This window comes from Scylla paramamosain, chromosome 30, assembly GCF_035594125.1.
Source record: "Scylla paramamosain isolate STU-SP2022 chromosome 30, ASM3559412v1, whole genome shotgun sequence".
NCBI lineage: Eukaryota > Metazoa > Arthropoda > Malacostraca > Decapoda > Portunidae > Scylla > Scylla paramamosain.
In genome coordinates this window covers 665764-687500 of record NC_087180.1, presented here as the reverse complement: position 1 = coordinate 687500, position 21737 = coordinate 665764, and the positions used below count along the sequence as shown (strand labels likewise).

The window sequence follows — 21737 nt, the reverse complement described above, 5'->3', positions numbered from 1 at the left end:
GCACTGGGAAGTGTTGTCTGGTTGTCTGTCATTAGTTCTGAAGCTTGAAATGTGGCAGCTTTCTCTGTTTCTCTGTGTCTGGGATCAGTGAGGGCAAGTGTTAGGGCAACAGGAGGGAACACTTGAAACTTTTTTTTTATTTTTTTTATAAGTTTTAAAGCATTTTGTACTAATCTCTTATTTCTTCTTGTAGATCACTCAAGTTTTTGTTCATTTATGTGTATATTTTTAAGCATTTGGAAGTTAAAAAAAAGTTATTTTCTGCAGACCATGATTACTGATTAATTCTAAATGCAACAAAACTTTTCTTTTGATAGATTACTTATATCAGTCACTCTTTCTATTGTAAATCACTTAATAGTTTTTTCCTTAAGTCTCTGAAAGTTGAGAAGATAAATGATAGTGATTTGTAAGATTCTAATTGCAGATTAATTCAAAATGCATAAAGAATTGCCAGAAAATCTCTTTTTAGAGGCTAAAAGAAAAAAATAGTGATGTGCAAAGAAGCAAGCAGCACATTAATAAAAAAGAAACTCCAAAACTAACCTCAACAAAAAAAAAAAAAGGAAGGAATTCAGCAAATACCTAGTTACCAAAGATATACCTTACTTCACTGCCAATAAATGAGGATTGGGTATCGGGCATGTGAGGGCAAGTGAAGCAGAGCAGCAGGCAGGGAGGCGAGGCACTAATGGTGTGGCCGGGTGTTGCAGAGGTGCGGCAGGAGGCGGTCAAGGAGGCACTGGCGCAGTACCAGTCACGGCCGAAGAACCTGCCACTGCCCTCCAAGCGGTCCTCGGTGATGACAGCACGCTCCCCTGACAGGCACCACCGTGACTCAGGTGAGCTCCTCCTGTCATTCTTCCTCATCACCATCCTTATTCACCATCCTTGTCTTTCCTTGCAGGGTTGGATGGCTTGTCTTAACTGCCTGTTGACTTCCACCCTTCCTCATCACTATCCTTGCAGGGTTGGATGGCTTGTGTATCTGCCTGTGAACTGTTGTCCTTCCTCATCACCATCTTTATTTTTTTCATCACCATCCTTATTTTTTCCTACAGGGTTGGGCAGCTTGTGGCTCTAGTATTTGTTTGAGTCTCTCAGTTTTTGTGCTCATGACTAATTTCTTCTAAACTAACCTAACCCATGCTTATTTGACATCTACTATGGCTATTTTCACATTAATTGTTTTTCTGATCTTAATAACTGCATGGCTCCCCTCTTCTCACAGCCTTGCTGCAGAAGACGTTCTACTGTCTCCCTCCTACTCTGTCCATCTCTTTAATGCAAGAGTTAACCAGTATTCTCAGTCATTCTTTCCTTTTTTTGGTAAACTCTGTATTTCTACCTTCCTATGACTTGAAGTCTTTCAAGAGTGAGGTTTTAAAACACTATTTCAATATTTGATTATTCTATTTGACTTTACATACTTTGAGAACTAACATTCCAGTGGGCTTTTCTTTCTTTTTTCAAGTTTTCAATCCTTCTGGTCAGTGGCTTTTATATAAAAAATCCATAATCCTTAATCCTTACAGGTTTGGACACCTTGTGAGTCTCTGTAGTCTTCAAGTCTGCCATTTGTTTGGTCCTTGCTGATTTCTAATGTCCATCCTTCTTGTGTCTTCCTCTACACATCCTTGTATTTACCTACTTTTTTTTTTTTTTGTTGATTTTTGCCCTAGTCATCCATTTTTTCAGGGACAGTACATTGTAAATACCTGACATTATATTATTAGACTTTTATATTTACTTGATTCTCTCTCTCTCTCTCTCTCTCTCTCTCTCTCTCTCTCTCTCTCTCTCTCTCTCTCTCTCTCTCTCTCTCTCTCTCTCTCTCTCTCTCTCTCTCTCTCTCTCTCTCTCTCTCTCTCTCTCTCTCTCCCCCTGTCCATAATAACTGACACAAAACCAACAGACTCAGAAGACAGTGATGAGGATAGCGTGACAGCCGAGGGCAGCCTGGGGAGCAGTGGAGGTCACAGCGGGTCACAGGGCACACCAGAGGTCACACGCACACCACTCCTACTGCCGCCACCACAGGTGCCCACACATGGCAGCGGGGGAGGCACGCCTGCCAGCAGCTCTGGCAGCAGTCACCACACCCCGCCTCACCCCATGCCACCCAAGCAGCAGCAGCCTCTGCCCCCTGTTCCCCCACACAGGTCAGGCTGGCTCCTGCATTGTGTTACATCTCCTGTCTGTGAGGGAAGCTGGTCGTGGGTACAGAGAGAGAGAGAGAGAGAGAGAGAGAGAGAGAGAGAGAGAGAGAGAGAGAGAGAGAGAGAGACTCAAGAATATGCAATAAGAATAATTAGAAATAATGTGGCCTGTCTAGTGGTACTTTGTCCAGGCTACTTTATGTGGGGCTGCCAGCCTGGTATATAGCTAGAGAGATCAATGTAATTTCAGTAAACATGATCAGCTAAACTTACAACCCACCGAATGATGAGTGCATTTCCTTCCCTGGCCAGTTTGAGTAACGGTGGCGAGGAGGAGCGGAGGAGACGAGAGATGACGGACGTGCCCGACCCAATGCGCAACATTACCTCATGTGAGTCAGTGGTGCTGTGTTGCTTTGTCTGACCTGAGAGGAGCAGGCCAGTGCCTCACTCCCAAGGCAGCCTGCTCAGTGCCTGACTTGATCTGCTGGTGTGTTGCTCTGTCTGACCTCAGAGGGTCAGACTGGTGCCTCATTCCCAGGGCAGCCTGTTCACTGTCTGACTTTATTTGCTCATGCACCAGATTGAAAGGGAGAGAGCAGTCACCCAGCAACTCTTGTGACTGGGAAAGGTTAGATGAGGTTACATGGTTAGGTTAGGCAGTCTAACCCAACCTAGCATAGTTGAGCCCATTTCAGAAAGCTGCTAGGGTGGCTGGTGTTCATGTGAGACAGACGGGGTGCACGAGGGTCACTGGAGCATTGCTCTTCAGTATTCTGGTCGGCACATGAGCTGCAGCATGACGCATGTGTTCAGAAGTTCACCTTGGTTCATGAATGTTTGCAATTTATCCTCTGCTTCTTGAGATCATGTGTGATGATCACTGAAGAAATTACTTCTTTCTATTATTATTTTGCCCCACACTCAAGCCACAGCACAAAGTAAATGTTTGGCAGATCAGACACTTGTGTGTGTTTCCAGTTCCCCAGCTTCTAGACATCATGGTTGAGGAAATTGCCTTTTTTTTCTTTTTCTTACTTTGGTCAACAAGAAGCAAATGTGTAGCTTTACAAATATTTGCAGTGCTTTACTTTGGTCCATACAGAAGCCGAAGCAAGAAGTGTTGTGTAGCTCAGACACTTTACAAATGTTCATGTTTGCAGTTTCACAGCCGCCGGACGTCACCAACAACACAAGCAGCGGCAATGCCCGGATGCCCCGTGATGACCGCATCACCCGCTACTCTGGTCCCGCCTCCAGCAGACAGTCCTCCTCTGATGCCGGTGAGCCGCAGGGTGAAGGAAACCTGTGTTGTGTAGAGAACCTTGTGTCAGATGCTTGTAATGATGGATTGCCTCAGTAATCTAATGTAATGTTGCCATTAATGCTAAAATTTTGTTTGCCAGTCTGATAATATTGTGACCATTGCCGTCAGAAGTAATTGTTGTTGAGATTGGCACGAAGTTTTTGCTTGTTTTGATTCCTGACTAGTACTTGGTATTCCTGCTCTCATGTAATGCATCCTTTCTAACATGTGTTTCAGATCATCTGCTCCTCCAGTTCTTGAGAATGTTCTTGTATTCATTTCCCTCATAAACTCGTTCTTCTGTTTTGGGAAACCTTGTGATTATTTCCACTTCCCCATCTCATTACTTCCTTGATCATTTGTAGCTTTTGAAATGAGTCTGTTGTTTGGTGTTTTCCACCTGGTGGTGGTGTTTCCCTGCTCTAGATGGACTGCACAGGGAATTTTGATATATTATGGTTTTTTGGAATAAATATTTTAAATATTAACAGCTTCTGTTAAAACTTGGCTTATCTCAAGGTTTTAATATAGACTTGTTAACTTTTTAAGTACATAGTGCATCCCAGCTAATAGGGTTACCTGGCGAGACACTCCTGTACTAACCTGGGGCGTTGCTGTGGGCTCTCGGTCTCCGTCTTTGCTCTCACAGACTCAGACGGATGGAGAGACGCTCTCTATCATTTTCCAGAAAATTGGAGAGGAACTGGACGATGGAAAGTTTCCAACAAGATACAGCAACTCCTCAACACACTCAAGAGACCAAAAAGACGACCTCTTCCAGAGTTTTACCTCGATGATGAAGAAGATCTGGAAATTGCTGCAAATCCCAAAGATCCAAACGCTCCCAAGCCTGAGGGGATGGTGATGACCCCGGCCAGAGGAGAACAGTTGGTGGTGAGTTGACATGATCATACACACATTATCTCTTTATGATGTGATCTTATGTAATACAAACACTCCCCAGCTTTGTGTACCATCACCAGGAGTACACATATCTGAGTTTTATCGAGGCCAGGATGTGATTTTTTTATTTGGCCCTGCATACAAGCTGACATTGATCCTCCAGGAGGTGGCAGCTGCACAACATCTCAGCCCATATTCTTAAACCCATTGAGCTTTCATAAGGAATGTCTTTAAAGCTAGCAGATGATTCTTGTGTTTTCCACTAATGAAGCAGAACCCTTACTAAACTACTACTAGAATTGTACAAACACCCCTGCAATCCTCCATAACTTCTCAAACAGTCTGTTGAATAAAGTGGTGAAACACTGTCCCAAGGCAGGAGTGAAAGTACAGAGTGGCCTCACACTCCTCTCACTACATTTCTCTTGTCATTTTTTACAAACATGCAGAAGATTTAGCAGCAGTGTTCTTTCAACCCAGCCAAAGAGAACATATGGGCAGTTCCAGTGCATGTGTGGCTCTCCGTGTCCTGTCATGTGGGAAAAACTTTTTAATCGTTGAGCAGTAAATTAATCCCTTGTCATAAGTATTGTAGCCACATACTCCATGGTCAGGTTGTGATGTGATTGCTTGTGCATTCCTGGGTGTGGTGAAGGCAAATAAGAGACAGAGTGTGGGGATTCATAAGCCTCGCTCGCCTCTTCATTCTTCTGGCTGCAGTAAGATGAGGCATGACATCCTCCTCCATGTAAGGAAATGTCAGTGTGGTGCTCATGAATAAATCATTTGTAAATTGTCAGGAATCCACAGCACACATGAATAGACAAAGTATTCTGTGATGTGAAGTAGAGTGATCTGTGTGAGTGACCTCTATCATTACAAAAAGAAAAAAAGATCTTGTGACAGAGTGAATAAAACTGTCTGTGCACTGATGACGGACAGACAGCTTTTAGGATACAAGTTAAAAAAAATTAATGCTGCAGTGTTGAAGGAGGAAACCAGCTGAGATGCACAATGTAAAACCACACAAATTTTCAGATCCCTGCTGGCCTCCCTCGGTCCGTGGAGGATGCAGTGTACCGCTATGGGTCCTCATCAGGCTACAAGGCACCTGTGGCCACTGTGCTGGATGCCAATGGGAAGCTCTCCGTCTCTCTCACTTACGGTATGAGTTTGTCAACTTAGTTGTGGCTCAGAGTGGAGCTTTGTATTGTGGAGTTCTGAACAGTGCTGTAAGCTACTCAGCCAAGTGGTCATAAACCAAGCAGCTTTTGGCATTCACTTCCATTATAGTTTGAGTGTTTTCCCTCAGTCTCAGGTCCTCCAATCTGCTGAAAGTCTCCCTACAAAATCGGTAATTTATAGATTCAAAATGAATCAGAAGATATGAGATTGACAGAAAACATTAGACTGTGGAAGTGAGTGGTGTATAGTACTTGAGTGCTGGCCAGGACCACACAGTGCTGGACAGAACTCATGTGACTCTGCTAAATGTGTTCTAGCGTCTGTACACAGAAGTATTGTTCAGTGAATGAAATATATAGGTAACTAACAAGAACAGAATATAGTACCTATCATGAATCATTCTCTCTCTCTCTCTCTCTCTCTCTCTCTCTCTCTCTCTCTCTCTCTCTCTCTCTCTCTCTCTCTCTCTCTCTCTCTCTCTCTCTCTCTCTCTCTCTCTCTCTCTCTCTCTCTCTCTCAAGTGTTGGATCAGACTCAATGATGAGCTCTTTTTCTTTTAGGTAAATTGTTAAGCAGATCACAGAAGATGGCATACAACCTGCTGACCCGCCTTGGGGGTCGAGGTGAGGGAACAGTGATGCCGGGTGACCGTGTGGCACTTGTCTACCCTAACAACGACCCTGTGTCCTTTATGTGTGCATTCTACGCATGTCTGCAGGCCGGGCTGGTCCCTGTTCCCATTGAAGTCCCACTGTCAAGAAGAGATGCAGGATCACAGCAAGTAAGCAATTTTGCCTCACCAGATGCTTTTGTTTTGCCTTGTAGGTTCACCTGCAGTGGGTCAGTCTGGTTCTGTTTCCTCTTTTGTCTTCTGTGTTAGATGTAAAAAGACACCATGGAATGTCAGGTTGACCTTGGTTACTTGAAGTGGCTCTGTTATGTGTGGAAAGATGGATGTTAATTTAATTGATGAGCTTTTGTGTGAACACTGTATTTGTCATAATTTTCACCATCATTTTAAATGTTGGGTTTCTCAGCTATATGTGTGTGTGTGTGTGTGTGTGTGTGTGTGTGTGTGTGTGTGTGTGTGTGTGTGTGTGTGTGTGTGTGTGTGTGTGTGTGCGCCAGCAGCAGCAGCACCAGAGTGCTGAGTGCTGTGCCTTGTGCCTTTTGGCACAATAGTTTTGCTGCTCTTCTTCAAGTCAATCCCAGAGGTTAAAGGTGCCTTTCTAGTTCTGTTATGATGAAAAATATAATTTTGGTGCCAAGCTTTACTTAAGATTTGCCCATCACCGAGTTTGCTTTGCCATCCAGATTGGGTTCCTGCTGGGTAGCTGTGGGGTGTCAGTGGCCTTGACCTCTGAGGCATGCTTCAAGGGCATCCCCAAGACTAGTGCTGGGGAAGTGGTGTCCTTCAAGGGGTGGCCCAAACTGACCTGGTTCATCACTGATCACCTACCCAAGCCTCCCAAGGACTGGCAGACGCCTCCCAGACACTCAGACGACACTGCGGCGTACATAGAGGTGAGGCGTCCGGCAGCATCCTGTGTTGTCTGTCAGCAGCACAGGTCACACTACACAGTCACTTCAATATTGCAATTATATCCTAACTGAACCTGCAGTTTCTTGGTTCATGAGTTAAAATCAGAGAAACACCATAAGACTGAAACTAAGTATGTGAATATCATAAATGCTTTTTGAAATGACATATCCTTTGTCATATATAATAATTGAGATATGCACTTAAGAGCACACCTTGCCCTCTCCTCCCCTTGGTGGGACTCCCCCTTCCCTCACACAGTGTGCACCTCCCCTCACTCATCACATTCCACCACCACCAGAGACGTATATCAGGTTTTTCCACAGGCCATGGTAGACACAAGCAGAAGCTCAACACTTAGAATAGTATCACCTTATAATGGGTTGCTTATTTTGAATACTTTATCATGATATTCTTTTGCATGTTGTCACCTAAGTATTTTATAGATATTGCCAATTTTTGCCATCCCAGTGAGTCTTAGTGACTGTCCACCTCATGGCTTTTCATTGGATGTGAGGAGAGGCTGGGATCATGATTGTAATGATGATTGTTCTCACTAGCTGACCCAGCTATCACCAAGAGGCAGGGATGAGGGGGTGAGACAGGTAAAAGTTTTGAAGATGTTGTTTCCCTGACCAACCTGAGACCTGTGTGTAATGTGGTGCTTGAACCCAGTACGCTGCCCCATCCAGCACCCTCTCTGCACTGATGGCTGCTCCAGAGCCTCCAGCAAAGCACAAAATGCAATAAACTCAGCCATTGACAGATAAACCTTATGTAAATAAGCAAGCTTATGAAAAGATGCTGCTGTGTAAATGTCAGTGTATGGTTACTTTCAGATAATGATTTGGATTAAGGATTCATATGCAAAATACAAATGTATTGGACTCCTTGCAGTACAAGGAGTGGAAAATTAATCACTGTAGTATTTAATAGAGTATTTTTCTCATCCACAATGTCAACACCATATTTGCTGCATAACTCTCGCTGTTTTTATGAAAGCCAAACCTGAGAGTTAATAAAAATTAATATCAAGTGTAGAGTGCCAGCCCGTGGCCATCCTTCCCTCGGCTCAAGCCACACCAGTGGCGCCTGGCCTGCCGCCCCTTAATGACTCGTGCAATCCTCAGACTTCAAGTGTGTGGGGATTCCTCTCCTGCCACAGAGAGAGATACTCTAGGTTCCATATTAATTTTGTCAGACTGATGGGCCAAGTTTGTGCATGTGTTGGTGTAAACACTGGCGAGGTGAGCTGTTTGTGCCGTGACGCACTGCGCTCCTGCAGGCTGAGGAGCTGTCCATTGTCCCAAAGTATTGTGGATCAAAGCATCTGCTCCCCCTCCAGTAACTTGTTTGCTAGCAAATGTACTGCTACAATGACTATTTTGCTAAATGTACTTGAAGACCTCCCAGCTCCTGTACATCATTTGAAAAATCATTGCTTTGCTCTACAGCCTTCAGTCTTTCACCCTCTCATCCACAACCATCACTGTGTGTCATCTCTAAATGAAGTGTTTTGTGTCCCTGTCTTCTTGTAAACTGAACAGACCTTCCAGCAGTGCCTTACTCGCATAAAGTCCTCAGTGGTGTGAGTCACCCTCTGGCCATCCCTTGGCCGTTCCCTCCCCCTTCCTTCTCTGCCACAATGCCTTCTGTGTGCACAGTTCGGATGGCACGGGAGTGCTTCCTGTGCCCTCATAGTTGTACCAAACACATTTACTGCTCATGCATTAAGTTCTTGAGGCTGTGGAGGCTTTGTCACTTGTCATTTGGTTGGTTATAATGTTAAGTATTGTGATGAGATGATCAATATTTTGGTTATAGCTGGGTCACTAACTCTGCCACAAAGGCCAGTTTGCACTCACTGATAGTCTGAATTCATTCTGTATGACTGATGGTATACAAAGGGAAGACATTTGCATGGTAAGGAAGGGAAGTATAAAATGAATTATGATAGTATATTATTTATCCAAGAATATTTCTAACTTTGATAATTACTTGTTTTGCAAATTTGTACACCAGCAGCAGTGTTGTGTGACATGAAGCATTGCTGCATTATTGTGCAAGTCAGTTGCACTGAATTTGTGTGTGAGTTTCATGCACACGTCTTGCTGGCCTGTTTATAATGACTTGTATGTTTATTGGCAAATAATGAGTAAGTGAACTTGGGTCACTTCTTGCTGCAAGAACCTTTGCTCTCTCAGGAAATGAGATACACTTCCACCCAAGTACTTCCAAGCTTCTTGTCCATTGGAAGTCATTGGAGTGCAGTAATGCTCTGGATGGCTTTTCCTTACTCTCATATAATGTTCTCATCTGTCTAGGGACCATATTCTGAAACACTTCTCCACGCACCTCCACTATTTTTGAGACTCCATTTGAAGTGATACAGATTTTAAGGGTATTTTTATGGCTATAGTGACAGATTAACAAGATTTATATATTATTAATGGGAGAAACACTTGAGAACCTGGGTAATCATCTCTGTGCCCTTTGAAAATAGTCATGATGAGAGAGCAAAGCTTTTCTGAATATGGGTCTGTGAGAAAATCATTTGAATTTTTATGTGAGGCAGTCATTTCAACCAGAGATTGGGCTGTGCTTGAATGTGGGTGCGGGTAGTCAGCATTTGGTGGAGTGTGACAGGAGTAACGTCATGCTTTGCTATTCACACATGATCTTTGTCAGGATTGAACATTACACTGTGAGAAGTAAATTCACAGATGTAGTGATGGTGTGTAGCCTGCAGTCTGTCACACTCCACCAAACACTGGTCACCTGCACCCACACTCGAGCAAAGCCCAGTCTGTGATTCACTTGTCCCGTGCAGGGCTCAAAGCTTTAGAGAACAGGACACACAGCAGTGTGTTGGCTTCACTGACTTTCTCTGCAGTGTCACTGAATGCCATCAGACCCAGTGGCCTCATGTCATGGCAGGCATGTGTCATTTCATGCTGTGGCAGGTTTTGACCTAATGTCACAGCAGGTGGAAGCCTCAAGGCACAGCAGCCATGGCCACACAGCACAGCAGTCACTGGCACCAGTGGAGATAGTGGCACTAGCTTTTAGATAATGAATGACCAAGTCACAACTATCAGTAGACCAGACCTCGCAGAGCAAGCCACACTTGCCATCAAGCTGCACTTCCATTTTGTGTAAGATGTTGAAGGAAATACTAAAGAGAAACTAAATTTTTCTCTGAAAACAGTCAGTGATAAACCAATGTGTTAAGTTGCTGGGTTTGTCATAGATGTGTGTGTGTGTGTGTGTGTGTGTGTGTGTGTGTGTGTGTGTGTGTGTGTGTGTGTGTGTGTGTGTGTGTGTGTGTGTGTGTGTGTGTGTGTGTGTGTGTGTGTGTAGTGCCCCCAGTGACCACCATGTGACCCTCAGTGGCTGCCAGCAGTCACTTGTGACTGAGGTGTTCACCTAGTGGTCCACTGTCTCCATATGTCATGACGTCAATTCCTTCTGGGAGTCGGAGTCTTCCATCGTGCAGTGTGCAGGAGATGACGATGTGATGATCAGATCAAGCTCCCTTCACACTGATTTCTTTCTGCTCTCTTTTTAAGCAATACTGATAACCTCAAGTGGAATGACTGTTTGAATCTTGAAATTTTGACAGAAGACTATAAACACTGACCTCTAATGATATATATATATATATATATATATATATATATATATATATATATATATATATATATATATATATATATATATATATATATATATATATATATATATATATATATATATATATATATAATATTTTTATAAGTAAATTCACAAAAATGAGGGTATTCTTTGTGGCTAGTGAAGCTGTATGTGTGTACACCCCTCCCTCAGCCTGCTTCTGTAACACACAGGCACCAGTGTGTGGCACAAGGCTGCTTGTGTCAGTAATCTTGTGTCCTGTAACAGAAAGCACCAATTTTTTGTATTAAATCACATAAGATATTTTAATTTTGAAGAAAAAGAAACAATTATGGACAGTGTGGGTTCATCTTAAGAAAATAATGATATTCAGTCAGGTCATCAGGACTTTTTTTTTTCATTTTACAGAAGCTTTTGGAGAAAATGGTAGAAAAAAATAAATAAATCTAAAGAGAAACACCCAATAGCAGTCTGATCTTTCCCTGGGAAATATTAGTTTGATTAATTTCCATAGTCAGGGTCTGAATTCATTGAAAGACACACAATATTCTGAAAGATTGCAGTGGAAATGTTTGGCAAACAAAATATTACAAAAGTTACAATAGAGAAAAGGACATGTTATATTTCTGATCTTGACCTAGAAGTACCAAGTGCATTTTCTTACACAAATAGTTGATGAGATTCAAGGACAACTTTTACAATAGCCATAAATTTGTACTATTATATATATATATATATATATATATATATATATATATATATATATATATATATATATATATATATATATATATATATATATATATATATATATATATATATATATATATATATATATATATATAATTTTTTCTACCATAAGATTCAAGCAGATTTAAAAGTAAGCAGAAATTATTAGTGTATTTTCTTGTTCAGTAGTGGTTTGATAAAAGATAAATTAAAAAAGTAACTGAATGTTTGCTGGGATTTTTTTTTTATTTGTTTGTTATTTTATTTATTATATATTTTTTACATAGTTTAATTAGATTGAAAGAAGCTTTATAGTACCTATGAAGTCGTTCTCCCCTCCCTGCCCCCTCCCAACAAGTAAGGGTCGAATTAGATTAAAGGACAAATTATGGTGTAGTGGAAGTGTTGGTGGAGCAGAGTTGCTAAGACAGCACTGTGTTGGCAGTACTGCACGGACAAGGATGGCTCAGTGAAGGGGGTGGTGGTGACACGGACGGCAATGTTGGCGCACTGCCGCACACTCACCTCTGCCTGCAACTACACTGAGGGGGAGGTGGCTGTCTGCGTCCTCGACTTCAAGAGAGAGGTGAGAGAAGTGTCACTCTTCCTTTACCTTTGTTGTGATGTTTTTTTAAGCATGTAGGGAATTGAACCTTCAGAATACATCGGCACAAGTTGTGGAAGTCTTTTGTCATGATCAAGCCTCTTTCCTGAGTTTGACTCCACAAGCAAACCACAATTTTCTATGTTGCCTCGTGTATTTTGGCTTCTCATGAGCATTTAATATTCATTCCTTGATCTTTGTAGTCATCTTTTGAGTGTAATTCTTTGTCCATCAGCAGTGCCTCCAGTGCCAGTGTTCCCTCCAGTAACTGTGAGTTGCATTGCAGGTTGGCTTGTGGCACTCCATGCTCTGTTCTGTGTTCAACGGCATGCACGTCATATTCATTCCATATTCCGTCATGAAGGTGAACCCGGCCTCCTGGATGCACATGATTACCAGATTTAAAGGTATTTTCACTCATAGTTTGTTAACTGTAGTCACTCACCACTAAGTAAGCTCTTCCAAGTGTTCTCTATTACCTCCACACTGATCCTTTTAATGAATGTGCCAGCTTGAGTTTTGTTGGTGGTATGAGTGTCTGTGCAAGTGGAGAGAAGTGAAGATCAGTGGAAGTGGTGAAAAGGAACACACCGAGATGGGACAGCCATATTGAGAGGATAAAGAGAGGAGGGTTTGCAGGGAAAGCATGAGCAAGTCAAGCTGAATTTGAAAGTGCGAATGTATGTCACTGAAATTGAAGGTGCCTTGAGTGCGAGTTGTTTTGAGTGCCAGAGTGTTGTTTTGAGTGCCAGTGTTGCCTTGAGTGCCAGTATTGCCTTAAGGAACACTGGAAGGAAAGGGTCATGAGGTTGTTCACTCAGGATAGGTGTTGCTGTGCCCACCACTATGTCAGTTGGCTGCTGATTTGTAGAACCTTGCCACAGTCATGCTGTGTGGAGTATAATGCATCTGGGTACTGATTGACTGACTCCTTAACTAATTGACAGTCATGTTGTTAAGCAAGGGTATTATGTAAAATTGCTGGATCTACATAGAATGTTCTCTTCACAGCCAGCATAGCGATAGTCAAGTCCCGTGACCTACACTGGGGTCTGCTGGCCACCAAAGATCACAAGGATGTGAGTCTTCAGTCGCTACGTCTGCTACTGGTTGCTGACGGAGCCAACCCTTGGTCCCTCTCTTCCTGCGACCAGTTCCTCGCTGTGTTTCAGAGTAAAGGTCTCCGGCCAGATGCCATTTGCCCCTGTGCATCATCCCCAGAAGCTCTCACCGTCTCTGTCAGGAGGTAAGCATCTCGCCAACTTAGTTAGCTGTGTGATAAATAAACCTTATAAGGGGAAAGGCAAGAATGTCCACCTTTTTAAGCATTGTGATAAAAATATTTAGTTAGACATCTTAGTCTTTGAGTTAACAAAAAAATATTATATAAAGTACAAAGTATTTTCTTAGGACAGAGTAAAAAAAACTACTGGTTGCATAAAATGAACATCATTTCCAAAGTTTGAGAGTAAAAAATGCCATGTATATAAGATAAGGAGCATTTTAAAAGCCAGCCAAGCCTGACCAGTCCTTTGTGCCAGGCCGGGCCACGGCGGCGCCAACGCAGTGGGCCGAGGAGTGCTAAGCATGCAGGGCCTGAGCTATGGTGTTGTGCGAGTTGACCAGGAGAACTCCCTCACCTCCCTCACACTGCAGGACTGTGGCCAAGTTCTGCCTGGAGGTGAGGCAATAAACTTTTTTGTCCTCAACTTCATAATTGGCAGTTTTCCCTTATACAAATATTTGGCAGTCGGTTACCTACCTTAATGTCAGTTATTTTTGGTTTGTTTCCTTCTTCCTTCTTTAAATCTCTACTATTTGTAGCAGGTGCATAAAACTTACTTTTCCTTAACACTTTTATGGAAAATCACCCCATGTCTTCCAAGACGAAGGACATGACAAGCTCAAGGGCTGGTTGCTAAAACTCACCTCATGTGAAGTGGGCAATGAGTGTGCTCAAAAGATGCACCTGTGAAAAACTGCAACAAATTGCTGTCTGCTGACCAGACCAGATACAAGTACTGTCATCTAATCTGATCTTGGGTGTTAGTCAATGATGCCTGTTTAGTGAGAAAATCTTGCTACATAGGAGTGGCAGATAAAAATATATCTTCCCAACATCCTTCCTTTAATTATATAAAGGAAACTTCCAAAATGCATATGGTATAGCACATGTATCATATATATGTGTGTGTGTATGTGTGTGTATATAGCTTGAAGCCAATCCTCCAAAGGGGCAATGTGTAGCGCAGAAGACCCTGCTACAGACAAAGTGAGGAGGGCAAGTGGTGAGGTTGGAGGCTGGGAGTGGAGTGTTGCTACCATAGTGGCTGGTAGCTCTCTGCCTCCCTTCTTGCCTGGTATCTATTCCTTACCTTTCATCTCCCTGAGTGAGTCCCACTTTGGTCCTTCCATCTTCCTGAGTAAGTTCCAATTTGATCCTTTGAGTGCCCAATGTGTACATCCAGCACAGAGATGTAAATGAGGTGGTTCAGGTGGGCGAACTGCTGGATGCAAGTGTGACTGGAAACAAGCACTCCAGCCACTACACCTGCTCTGTCATTTTTACAATATGTCAATACATTTTTTTTCCCCACACACACTAAATCACTTCTGTAACTACTTAATGAATAATTTATAAGAATGTCCAAAAGTTTTTAAAATATTTCTCCATGAACAGATTTGAGATATAAAAAAAATTCTCCTCATGGAAGCAAAATAAAGGCAGGAACTTCCCACTACCTGCTTGCAGAAGACTAGGTGAATCAGTTTCTGTATACAATAATTCATATTACAGGAAAAAATATATGGTTAGACATTATACTGCAAAAAATAACAACAGATCATTGTGTTCTGTTTGTGCTGTAATTCTGGCAAAGTAACATGTAAACAAACAGCACATTTGCACAGCTGATATGTGGCAGAGTTGCCTTGAAGGATTCCCTTAATATTTTCACTGCAAATATTACACAAAGTTCAAACACATGACAGAAAAGCAATGGAGGCATACCTACAACATTGAATCTAAGCTAAATGTCATAGGTAACAAAATATTCTCAGTATCTTTTATAGAACTTATTCATAAGGAAATAGAATATCAATTTATGGACCATCCGCCATTAAAATATGACTAAGTTGAGTTACCTTGCAACATTTTGTCTACATACTAACTAGCATGATTTTCTTCAGCTTTTGAACCAGTGGCAGAGAGACAGGCAAAAAATTTTAGGAAATGATGTTTTCCCTCAAAATACAGGTATACAACTATATACTATTCACCTGAGACATGTATTGATGCTTCAAATGAGTGGGATGACCAGAAAGCAACCTTCAGTGTAATGATATGTGGTGTTTTCAGTGTAAATCAGGGATGGAGCCAAGTTACTGGAGCTAAGTTTGGCTTCATGTCGCAAAGGAAGCAAGGATCATCAGTCTTAGCACTTGATAGACAACACAGACAAATTGATAGACTTTAGAGTATCACTGAATGCTTTAGCCTTAAGTCTGTTCATAAGTTCTCGATGTATCAGTGTGTACATGGCATGAGGCCCAAACTGTTCTGTGGAATGAATACCTGGCTACACACACACACACACACACACACACACACACACACACACACACACACACACACACACACACACACACACACACACACCTGAATAAGGTGGTGACCTTTTCTTTGCAGCAATGATCATTGTAGTAAAACTGGAAGGTCAGCCATTCGTGTGCAGGACGGATGAAGTGGGCGAGATCTGTGTGGCAGGTGCGGCAATGGGTGACCAGTACTGGGGACTGCAGGGCATGACCAACGCCACCTTTCGTGTCCAGCCGCTGCTGCCAGACAACACACCTATCTCAGACAGTTCCTCCTTCGTGCGAACGGGTCTCCTGGGATTCCTTGGCCCTGTAAGCATCCATGTCATTTGCTGTGTTGCTTTTATCTTTTGTTTGTTTGAGTGTCAGAATAAATCCATCAGTATTATTTTATCTTTTGTTGTGTCAGAATAAACTCTTCAGTATTCTTGTGTCAGTAAATGTATACTTTCTCACTTTAAAGCAGTTTACCTATTGATTATTACTATACTGAATGCCCTGTACAGGTGTCTCATGTTGGAACTATGCAGCTTGTCTATTTTTCAGCAGCAAACATTGCAATGTCAGTAAATTTATGTAATGTATGACAATGAGCATCAGTTATTGCAATGAGGATATCCTGTACAGCTGTCCCATGTTAGAACTCTGCTACTAGTCTTTATTTCAATATCTTAGCTTGCACTGCAACCCTAGAGCCTGTGTTTTGCAATATTACTGAATGTAATGCTTGTGCTGCAGGGTGGGCTGGTGTTTGTGTGTGGATCACGTGACGGCCTCATGACAGTCACTGGCCGCAAGCACAACACAGACGACATCATTGCCACAGTCCTGGCTGTGGAGCCCATGAAGTTCATTTACCGAGGACGCATTGCCGTCTTCTCTCACCGAGTGCTGAGGGATGAGAGGATATGCGTCATCGCCGAGCAGCGTCCAGACTGTTCTGAAGAAGAGGTGAGCTGCTACATTTCTCTCACTATAATGGAACCTTGAACTTTTTGTATCTCATGTTTAGACGTGAAAGAAGCTCGGTATCAGGCACAGAAAAGAAGGGGGAAGGAGAAACTCAAGATCAACATTTTTCAGAGCTTCCAGTGGATGTCAAGGGTCCTTCAAGCAGTGGACAGCATACACCAAGTAGGGATATACTGCTTAGCTCTTGTTCCTCCCAACCATCTGCCAAAGACACCCTTGGGAGGGATCCACTTGTCTGAGACACGTAAGAAGTTCCTCGAAGGCTCCCTCCACCCAGCCAACGTGCTCATGTGCCCCCACACGTGTGTCACCAACCTGCCCAAGCCCCGTGAGGTTCACCACGGTAAGCACTCGCCACCCTCATCACTTCCACACCTTGCCTGTATTCCTAAACAGCGTGGTTTCTTATCAGGACAGTTCTCAAGGTCTCTGAGATTATGTAAGTTTTCATGGTTTTTCTTCTTGCTTAAAGATGAAGAACTCTTGTTCAGCTATCACTAGAATCATGAAAACATCCTGGAAAACCCAAATAATGTCAAAGATATGGACACCTGTAGTAAAGACACTTACTCTCTTTAGTATTTGTATTCTTGTATTCACTTTCTTCATTCACATTTAGAGAAGATTGATAAAATCAGTCATAGGTATTTCAGCAAAAGTTAATTGTTAGCCTGCACATCTTTCCATCACCAGACAGTATTGTTTCATATGTATCCACAGAAAAATCATTGCTTGTGGGAAAGGCCGTGTCAAAAAATACTTAGAAATCATTATTTATAGCTTGTGTGTTATAATGTGGGTGTTTGTAGGCAACTGTACTAACCTTAGACACCAGTATTCCTGAAAGTATACAATGTTCTAAAAATGAAGGTTGCTCCACTGTAGTGGCAGTCAGTCAGAACTGTACATTGTGAAGCGTGACTTGCTGATACAAGGCAGATCTTTACTTCATAGTACAAGAGTGTGTAGTTCATTGTAATGATGCATTAGGTTTTGTCACAAGGATCCTTGAACTTAAGCTGCTCTCAGTATGAAATTGCAATGACTCTATCTTTACATCATTTAGAATGTCAAGACCTGTGAACCTATTTTTGATTGATATTGGTTTATACTACTTTTAAGCTTATTACTCTTGTTTATTAGCATAATGTTTTACTAGTATTTTCTTTGAAAAGCTTTTGCTTATTGGAAAGGCTGACCTGTTATTTATTTGTTCACCATTACACCATTCTGTAATTAGGCTATGAATTGATGTTCAGTGTTTAAGTACTGTTACAGTAGGCAGAGCTTTGGCAGTTTTTCTCTTACGTTTTCTGTCTTTAGCATCATCATCATCATTATCATTTCATTCAATTATTGTTCCAGTAGGCAGAGCTTAGGCAGTTTGTGTCTCTTATGCTTCCTGTCTCTAGCATCATCATCATCATTTTGTTTAACCACAAAGCTGCAGGGATCTGCACACGGTTCTCCTGTCATGTGGGAAGTTTTTGACATTTTGCTAAAAATAGCTTGTTTTCAGTCATCAGCTGTGCAGCTGGCAGTGCCTCAATCACATTGAGCTAAATGTCAATAGACTCATTCATACATCCTTTGTCTTCATTATGCAAAGAGTCTGAAATCTTTAGGTTGAGAGGTGTTGGTGGCTGAAATCTTTAGGTTGAGAGGTGTTGGTGGCAAGGCGAGGAAGAAATGCAACTTTCAGCATAGTAATATGCAGTGTTTGGATGGCTGGCCCCTCTATAGGGCAGAGTTAGCCTCACAGTAGCTCCCCATCTTAACCTACTTGCATGTGTTCCCCTAACTCAAATTCCTTATTCCCCTTCCATTCCTTGCCTCTCTTGTTTCTCTCTATCCATTCTCTCTCCCCTCCACGTGTGTGTTAGCTAACACACAGCAATGACGAGTCTCAGTGTAAAGCATCATGATCAAACTCACTCACCATCTGACGAGGTGTAAATGTGGAAATCTGTATCTTCATTATCTTCAGTTAGTGGCACTACAAGCACTATGCAGAGTTCAGCAGTGCCAGTAGATGATGGGGTCAGTGTACTGTGAGACACTAGATATTCAAACAAGCTGTCATCACTGTCATCTCCCCTAACATCACTTCCAAGGCAAAAATACAGGGAAAAGTGATTCTCCCTTGATAACACCTTCACTAAGTGGTCTCTTATGAGGAATTAGTCAAAGATCAGCTCTCCTCAGCCAATAAATTGGATGCAGGAGAATCAAAAACTACACGTGTTGGCATCAGAGTGGCTGCCAGGAGACTCAACTGTTGATGTTTTGTGTGACCCGCGGCCAGTTCAAACTGCACCCCGCCAAGGCCAGAACACCTGTGTGTGACACCTGCAGCTGAGCACCAAGCACAAAGTTGCTGGTACATTTGTGTGACACCCACAGCTCAGAGGTTCATGTCCCTATTTTGCCTTACAGTACTAGACAGCATAGGAGTCTGCCATTTTTCATGGTTGTTAGCAATCTCTTCCATGATGTTCCTTCTTCTAATTGTCTACTGCACACACCACCTTCAGTCACTAGTCACTAGAAAGGTCACTAGTCTCCTTCCAGCTCCCACCTTAGGAGTACAAAGGTTGATGCAGTTATGCAAAGCTTACAGTTCAAATTCACATGATACATTTTAACTCTTGATATGGCAGACGTGGGGCCAGCAAGTGTGATGGTGGGGAACCTGGTGCAGGGCAACCGGCTAGCCAGTGCTCAGGGCCGGGAAATGGGCCTCATGGACAATGACGACGGCATGAGACGGGTGAGTGCAGCACAGCTCTCTCAGACAGCTTCCCCATTAATTAATAGAATTATTGCAATAATATCTTGAAATTCTCATCATTTGATACACAGTTGTACATACACACATCACATTAAACCATGTCTCACTAACCTACACACACACACACACACACACACCAAGCCAAGTCCACTAACCTGCACACACACACCAAATCATGTTCCACTAGCCTGCACAAACACACATCACACTAGGGTATATTCCACTAACCAAGAGAATAATAAAACTGAAGACAGGAATCCAAAGGATATGTTATATCTGTACACAAACACACACACACACACACACACACACACACACACACACACACACACACACACACACACACACACACACACACACACACACATGGTCACAGTACTCTGTAAGCCATGTTCCATTCACTAAAAGGAAAATGAAGGCAGGAATCATTTCAGTAACATGATATTTACACACATACAAGTACAGTAAGCCATATTCTGCAAGCCAAGAGAATAAAATAGAAGATAGAATGAATTAGGGAAGTAATTGTTTGCAAATTTTGACAATTTTTTACAAGCGACAGACATACCAGCAATTCACATTTATTTTTACTTTTCATTACAAATCTTAGTTGTTTTCAAATGAAACAGGCCCCCCCCAAAAAATGGATTACATTTCCTTAGGGAGAGACTTAACTGTTTATACGAGAGTGCATGCACATTGTTAGTCAGCATCACCTTCCACAGCATCCTCAGTTCATCGCCGACATCCTGAAGTGGCGGGCATCCACCACAGAGAACCATGAGATCTTGACACTCCTCAACTCCAAGGGTCAGGTGGCCACCTCACTCACCTGTGCTCAGCTCCACAAGAAGGCAGAGCGAGTGGGCTGCCTCTTGCTGGAGAAGGGTCACATCAATACTGGTGACCATGTAGCTCTCATTTACCCTCCTGGAGTAGACCTAATAGCAGCCTTCTACGGGTGCCTGTATGTTGGTGCTGTGCCAGTGACAATCCGCCCCCCACATCCGCAAAACCTACAGTCTACAGTGAACACAGTTAGAACAGTTGTAGATGTATCCAAATCTTCTATAATACTGTCTACCTTGTCAGTTATAAAACTTCTGAAGAGCAAGGTAAGTTTCATGATGCAGAGTTAAATTCTAATGCATAAAGAATAAAAGAACAAAAATTTGAAGAAGTATTTTGTCATTTTAATTATTTGTACATAAATACTAATACAGTAAGGGAGATTTGGCCTTTTCTTTGTAATTTGTGATGCTTCAGCCAGACTTTGCCTTATAGGAGGAGAAGTTTGACAGTGGCAAGAAGTGGCCTCCAATCCTCGACACAGACGACCTCCCAAAGAAGCGGCTGCCCTCCATATACAAAGCACCAACACCAGAGATGATCGCCTACCTGGATTTCAGTGTCTCCACGACGGGAATGTTGGCTGGCATCAAGATGTCCCACGGTGCAGCAACCTCTCTCTGCCTCAGCATGAAGGTCTGTCCTTGTGTTCACTCACAATGGGAATCTCTCTCTCTCTCTCTCTCTCTCTCTCTCTCTCTCTCTCTCTCTCTCTCTCTCTCTCTCTCTCTCTCTCTCTCTCTCTCTCTCTCTCTCTCTCTCTGACACATTTACATAGATATTGAGACAATGGACCTTCTTCTATTAACACAATTATACTTAAATTTTATGACACGCTGGTCCTGCACCCTGTAATATATACTTTTATATTATTATTATTATTTTTATTATTATTATTATTATTATTTTTTTTTTTTTTTTTTTTTTTTTTTACAGTTCTTTAACAACTCATACAAAGAGTTATGCTACAACACAAGGTGGCCACATTCTAGCATACTCACTGTTGTTTAGCATCACTAACACAGCATGGTCACAATCTAGCATACTTTCACTATGATATCCATCTTTATTAAGACAAGATTCTGTGTGCCTAAAGGTTGCCTGTGAACTGTACCCTTCCCGAGTGGTGGCCCTTTGCCTGGATCCTTACTGTGGCCTGGGGCTGGCGCTGTGGGTCCTCTCCTCCATATATTCTGGACACCAGTCCATTCTCATTCCTCCTGGTGAGGTGAGTATTATTGCAGGCTTGTTACAGGTAGAGAAGGGTGACCCAAGGGAGTCCTTCCCTTGGACTGTGTATGCATGAAAACTGTCCACACAACTCCTTACAATTCTACCTTCTACCATCAAAACCTTGACTGATACCAGCCAAGGTTCTGCAGGATTATATGAAACAAAACATCTAAACTAAAATTATCTCAGTGTAACAGGTCTGGACATGTTTTAGT

The 21737-nt window shown here is 42.4% G+C and overlaps 1 protein-coding gene across 7 annotated transcripts in view; it reads left to right on the top strand.

Annotated features, from left to right (window-relative positions):
- Positions 1-21737, top strand: part of LOC135116151 (disco-interacting protein 2-like) — a 69319-nt gene that overhangs the window by 43234 nt on the left and 4348 nt on the right. For 6 of the 7 annotated variants that reach the window (XM_064033400.1, XM_064033402.1, XM_064033404.1 and 3 more), the window contains 19 exons: positions 714-842; positions 1916-2162; positions 2472-2551; positions 3323-3442; positions 4115-4359; positions 5407-5533; positions 6114-6334; positions 6868-7077; positions 11922-12062; positions 12367-12487; positions 13092-13326; positions 13622-13761; positions 15769-15989; positions 16416-16628; positions 16761-16992; positions 19310-19419; positions 20166-20555; positions 20725-20925; positions 21386-21517. In XM_064033400.1, coding sequence (XP_063889470.1) covers positions 714-842; positions 1916-2162; positions 2472-2551; positions 3323-3442; positions 4115-4359; positions 5407-5533; positions 6114-6334; positions 6868-7077; positions 11922-12062; positions 12367-12487; positions 13092-13326; positions 13622-13761; positions 15769-15989; positions 16416-16628; positions 16761-16992; positions 19310-19419; positions 20166-20555; positions 20725-20925; positions 21386-21517 — 3515 coding nt within the window. The remainder of the gene's footprint in view (positions 1-713; positions 843-1915; positions 2163-2471; positions 2552-3322; positions 3443-4114; positions 4360-5406; positions 5534-6113; positions 6335-6867; positions 7078-11921; positions 12063-12366; positions 12488-13091; positions 13327-13621; positions 13762-15768; positions 15990-16415; positions 16629-16760; positions 16993-19309; positions 19420-20165; positions 20556-20724; positions 20926-21385; positions 21518-21737) is intronic. The other variant, XM_064033401.1, reaches the window with a different exon arrangement.